The 6066-nt window shown below is 38.5% G+C and overlaps 1 protein-coding gene across 2 annotated transcripts; it reads left to right on the forward strand.

Annotated features, from left to right (window-relative positions):
* The first annotated feature begins 136 nt into the window (after nt 1-136).
* tirap (TIR domain containing adaptor protein) lies at nt 137-3063 on the forward strand. 2 transcript variants are annotated; one of them, XM_022761220.1, is made up of 3 exons: nt 137-268; nt 576-1166; nt 1295-3063. In XM_022761220.1, the coding sequence occupies exons 1-3, from the start codon at nt 262-264 to the stop codon at nt 1501-1503; spliced, it is 807 nt and encodes a 268-aa protein (XP_022616941.1). In that variant the 5' UTR covers nt 137-261; the 3' UTR covers nt 1504-3063. The 2 variants fall into 2 exon arrangements, with proteins under 2 accessions (XP_022616941.1, XP_022616942.1); XM_022761221.1 differs by having other exon boundaries at nt 1358-3063.
* The last annotated feature ends 3003 nt before the right edge of the window (nt 3064-6066 follow it).

Raw genomic sequence — 6066 nt, forward strand, 5'->3', positions numbered from 1 at the left:
GGTGTGATGTTCAACACACTTTGTATTTCAAATTTGACTATACATGTTGAGTTCAACTACTTCCTCTTTTTCCTGGTGATGTCAGTGACACTCGACAAAGTTCTCACTTCGTCTTTGTTACGTTCAGTTACAGTCTTTAGGTCATGGCACAGTGTTGCAGCAGTTTAGGATTCAGTTACCATACAGCCATAAATTAGTCTATTTACTATTATTTACCAGACGGATTTTTGAAAGGAGTTGAACAGACATGACAATCTTAACATGCATGGTAAGTTAAGGTTTCATGTCTCTGTTTCTAACATAAACCTTATCTTTCTCTGTTTGAATACTTTTTTTTGTGTTTTATCTGTAACTAATATAAATCCTCACTCTTTCACTTGAGCTTTGAGAATTCAGAAAAGCATTACACTGCTGTGGAGTAAATGCAAATAGTTAACACAGATTGATGATTGTGCTGTATGTGTTAATGCTTATGATTCCATTTGTGGTTTACAGCTGGACTTGGAAGGATTCATAGATATCAAAATGTATAATCAATCCATATATATGTCTACAATTTGTCTTTCTCATTTCAGGTTGGTTCCAGAAACTCTTGAAATCAAGTGCATCTTCATCATCACAACATGAACAAAAACCTAAAGTGACAAGTGTACCGACATCACCTTCATTTACATCATCTTCTTCATCATCTTCATCACCAAAGACAGGCCCTTCCAGACCACAAAAGCCACCGTCAGCTTTGAGCTCACAGCTGAGATGGAGACGGAAATATGACTTGCTTGTGTGCCACAGCCATGCCGACAGCGACATTGAAGAGGCTAAACGCCTGGTCTCTTTCCTGGAGGCTTCACCCCGCTGCCTGAGGTGCTTTCTGTGGCAGAGGGACGTCGCTGTAGGAGGGGCAGTGTTCACAGAATTTTGCCAGGCTGTGCAGGAGAGCCACCTGCAGGCTCTGCTTATCACTCCTAACTTCCTGCAGGAAGATTGGTGCAAGTATATGATGCACCAGGCTCTGGCGGAGGGGCCTATGTCCAATCGGCTGATTCCCCTGATACAGAACCTTCCCCACTCTCAGTACCCCCAGGAACTGAAGTTCTACATCTACATTAACCTGAGCACGAACACTGACAGAGGTTATAGTCTCATCAACAGGACTGTGCTCAAGTGTGAGTAATGGGAAAATAAATGATATTTGCTGGTCCGGCTCTATTCACAATCTTACAGTCATGATAATATTGTTGTTTTTTCTCCTGATACTTGTCATATTAGAATTTTTGGTTCTTGTCATCTACAGCAAAAGCAGGCCATATGGAGGAGAATCCAGTGGTAAATATTATCATCTTGTTTTATTCCCCAGACCTGGAAGACCTGGTTAAAAATGAGAAGGCCCATGACTGCAGTGTGGACAGCTCTAGCAAGGGTGGAGAGGGCAGCTCACGAGAAGACGAGCTGGTCCCAAACAATGACTCCAATTCCGCTGGAAGTGATGCACAAGAAAGATGAACACGTTAATGACATTTGCTGTGATAATACTCAACCGAAATGAAAGAACATAATGAAGGACAAGAAGCTCAGAGTGGAAAAAACATTGTCGCTATTGGATGGACTCAACTTTTTAGTCATGTTTTTGTCACATCGTGTTGTGCTTAAAAGGAAAGTTACACTACAGTGTCATTGCTTAGACTTTTCCTCTTTTTCTCTTCTGGTTTAAGGATGTTCATGCAGTAACCCGGAAATATTTTATTCCAAGCAACACAGGGTTTATTTCCAGTATCAGATCTAGAGAAGTACAGTGTGTGCTGAAGTAGTTTGCAATTGCAAACTGCTGTTAATCAGCACATATTGTGGGAATTTATGGTTATGGTCTTGTAGCTTGTAAACAGTATTGAAGCCTATAATTTAAATTTAGAATAAAGGGAACTAATGCACCATAATCCTCTTTTTAAAAGAATGAAAAAATAACAGTGAGCTGTAATAGAAAAAAAATATTTTGATACAGATAGTGTTTCCCACTAGGTGGTGTATTTTCCTGTACAATCCATTTGAGAGTGCCAGAGAGGAGATGCCTGTCATGGAGGTATCACCTCATTAACTCTACTTCTCTTGCCTCTTTGTCTGTGTGTGTGAGAGACCGAAAGAGAGCGAGATAGTGAGACTAAAGGGAAATACCCACCCATAACAAACTGGTGATTGTGACGTGACCTGAACTGAGCTGGACTGTAAGTAACAATGGAGTGAATCTAACAAGACAAGACACAACTTTGTGTCTTTCTTAAACATAGAGGGATATCAGAGTGATGGCTCTGGTCTGCTGTTATTAATATTTCTGTCTGAGTTGTCTAAGCTCAACTAGTTGGAACAAAGTCTGAACATGTTGAAGAATTGGAAGGAACAGCCTTTCTCCTCCATCCAAAGAATCCAAAGAATAAACTTTCAGTTTTCTGGTTTTCTGTAAGGTATGATTTAATGTCCTTGGCAGTGCTTTAGCCTGTTAATCAAGCATGCTGCCAGTGCTTCATTTCTGTCAGTTGACATTTGGACCACTCAATGTAGAATATCAGGTATTCATTGAGTCAACTGGAGCATAACATTTGTGATACTATAGTCTTATTTTTTTTTTTTTTTTTTGACACAAGCAAGGTTTTTTTTCCTTTTTACGTGAGGCACCATCTGCCTCCAAGAAGTGCTGCATGTTCTCTCTTTCTGACTTTTATTAATGCTGTATCATCCTCCCATTTTCCCCATCCCCCTAAACAACAGCAGACATTTAGGACCACAATAAAAGACCCTTGATAATCGCCTCTTTTGTGGCAAGCCAACATTGTAACAGAAAAATTCAGACTAATCTCTGAGAGGCACAGATGTTCTACGAGGCTTTATTTTTACCATAACAAATCCTCCTCTGACACACACAGAGTGGGATATCTAAACGCTTACTGACTTCATGGAAAAGCAGTTGTTGATAAGTGTATCAACATTAATATACAGAGTAGCTATAATTCATTCTCAGGTGAGAAGGTCACAATCGGTAGTTATTGAAATGTTTACAGTTGGACAAAACAGGACAGGGTTCACTGTACAGAAGTGTTCATTTCATTGATAAAAATTGGGATGAAATATATTTGTGAACAACCTTATTTTCTGTTATGAGGCTAAACTCTTACTCTATCTCCATATAACACTGTTGACAAAAAAGAGGAGACTGATATGGAATTTAAACTAAAAACTAACTGAATCTCTCTTTATTTTGAAGAGGACACAAAATTGTATAATAATTTTCCAAACAATCACATGATCACAAATCTTTTATCATTGGACATGGATTTTATAGCTGTATGTGAGAAGTGCTGGAAGGTGGGTTTGAGCCAGGCTAGCTGTTTCCGACTGTTTCCAGTGTTCATGCTGAGCTAAGCTAACAAGCTTCTGGTTGTAGCTTCATATTTATCACAAGGACATGAGCGTGTTATGGATCTTGTCATATAACTCTTGGCAAGAACATGAATAAGCGTATTTTCTAAAATGTTTAACTATTCCTTAAAGTTACATAAGTCAACCCCAAAAGACAGCCAGTGTTGTAGTGTCTAACCATGTGCTTACATATGGAGGTTTAGCCTAGTTTAGAAGTCAATATCCATGACCACCTATAACCAAGACAAATGTGTTGAAGTGTTTAACTTGTCATTCACACTACAGAAAGAATAATATCAATGCAACACACATTTGATAGTCAGGTCCAGTTGATTTTGAAGGGTCCATGTAAATGTAAATTAAATGCAAATGCACAGCATTTTACTATACACTCTACTTTTCTATGTTTAAGTCATCTGGGCAGTAGCCAGAGGTCTTAGCTTCCAGAGATGTTCCAAAAATGTTATTTTAAAAATTAAAGTAAATAGTTGTGTACAAACTATTATTAAAACAGTCTTGTGCAATGCTACGAAAGTCATTTTCTGGCTGGTTTTCATTACCAGTTTTTAGTTAGCCTAGAATCAATTGGATGAAGACTAAATATTTCACAAAGTGTTTGTCAAATAATCTATGTAATATGTTATTTTTTAAGTAAATCAAGACTCAAATGTTGTGTGTTTCCAGTGATTCAAGCTAGACTAAAATGTTGCTAATTTTCTATGACTAAGACGAGACTTAAATAACAAACAACAAAAAGTAAAAAGGATGGAGGTGACTAAATATGACTAAAACACTACACTTTCAGGATTAGGACTAAAACTTAATCCAAAACTAGATGACAAAATTCATAGTTCAGTCTTGGAAAGCCCCTGATATGTGTGTCAGCATTTCAGCACTTTCATCATGAAGCAAGAGTTGAAAGAAAGGAGAAGTGGAGGCCTCAGGATGGCAAGCTGGTCTGCTGTGGACCACCAACAGTATGGAAAAGCACTTAGCTGTTAGTCACCATGGTGGTCTCTCCTGGGTGCGGTGGTACTGACCTGGACATCTCTGTCTGCGGTGAGTAAATTCAGCTTGCCGTGCTACAGTGAAGCACCAGCTGGGTTAATTAAAGGCGAGCAGGAGATCCAAACATGATATTGGGTTGAGTAGTGAATGCAGGCCAAACAGTGATATGAGACATGAGAAGGCTGTACGTCAAATGCAAGAGCATAATTTTACACGCAAAATGTAAGATGAGTTTTAAACCCAGGTACGTGCATTTTAAACAGTTTTCCAAATTTTGTTCATGTATTACCTGACTGCATCGGACAAATTGTGCTGTTATCGGTAAGTTACATTCAAAACGCCATGATGCATATGATATACACACATGTACAGTATATATGACACACACACACACACACACACACATATATATATATATCATCTGAAAAACAAACAAAAGCCCCTCTTTCACCCTCTTTCATATATTCTCTGCATTTGGTGCAGAGAACAGTATGGACAGTACCCACTGCTGAGACAGGCATGAATCTTTAAACTTGAAAATGAAATGCTGCAGTATGGATCATAGTATTTCTAAAGGCGCGATGCACCTTTCAAGCTCTCTCAGCTTATTTACAGACCCTGAGGCTGTCCTTGGTCCAGAGCCAGCAAACATTTGTTCTGTGTGTATCTTCAGGTTTACATTTGGGCAAAACATTTTTGTTGCCAGCAGATACATTAGTGGAGATATTTATATAGTGGTTATTCCGAATCTAACAGAGGATGTGTGTAAAAAAATCCAAAGTTATGGTAAATACATTGTATTCTCCAGTAAATGTATTTTCAATGTGCAGCATAGGCCTGGTAGAAGCTGACATTGATCTTGTCCCTGCTTTGAGTTTGTTATCTCTTTAACAAACAGAAATTTACAAAATCACAGCCAACAGCAACAAGACTGTCCAGATGTTGGTCCCTTTGGGAGAAACATGCAGTCAGAATGAGGCGAGATGGGGCAGATCATCACAACTCATCAGAAGATCAATGACATGGAAAAGTGCATTAACCCGTGTATTTCAACACCAGCACCATCACTTTTAGCCCAGAGGCAGGTTACATTTATGCAGCCATGGTATTTGGATGTGTCTTGATCTGCCTGGTTTTAGGTTCATTAGGGTTCACTTTAATACACAAATCACATTATTGCTTCCCTGTGATCACCTACACAAACACTTGCCTGTCTTATACAAAAGGTGCTCCCTAAACGAACAACCATACTTCAACCAGTTCTAAATGTAGGTTACTTATCATACTTAAGAGTCTGCAAATGTTACCTTAGGAATCATTGTTCTACATGTGACTCTTCTCTTCCTAACACAACATATTATTTCCCAGACACAGATGTGGCTTATTATAGACAAAACAAAACTGCAGGAGTGGGTGATAAAGCTTGTGGGCAACAAGTTTTCAGTGTGAGAGGAACAACTGTTCAACTGCCTGGGAAATTTTGAAATATTTATTTAAACAATGCATTGATTTATACACACCATTTCTCAACATTTGCCAAAAGTATCCATATACAAGTTATTACCCTCACTAGTAAGTCACATTGCATAAAAGTGTCTGCCCACTTTATAAATGTAATGTAATGTAATATGTTAAGCAAGTAATAAACAT

This window comes from Seriola dumerili, unplaced genomic scaffold, assembly GCF_002260705.1.
Source record: "Seriola dumerili isolate Sdu_G_001 unplaced genomic scaffold, Sdu_1.0 BDQW01000391.1, whole genome shotgun sequence".
In the NCBI taxonomy this organism is placed as follows: domain Eukaryota; kingdom Metazoa; phylum Chordata; class Actinopteri; order Carangiformes; family Carangidae; genus Seriola; species Seriola dumerili.

What these genes read in the sequence shown, in the direction of transcription:
- tirap (XM_022761220.1), top strand. An exon ending in CAACAGGACTGTGCTCAAGT is followed by an intron (nt 1,167 to 1,294) that starts GTGAGTAATGGG and finishes TGTCATCTACAG; the next exon opens with CAAAAGCAGGCCATATGGAG.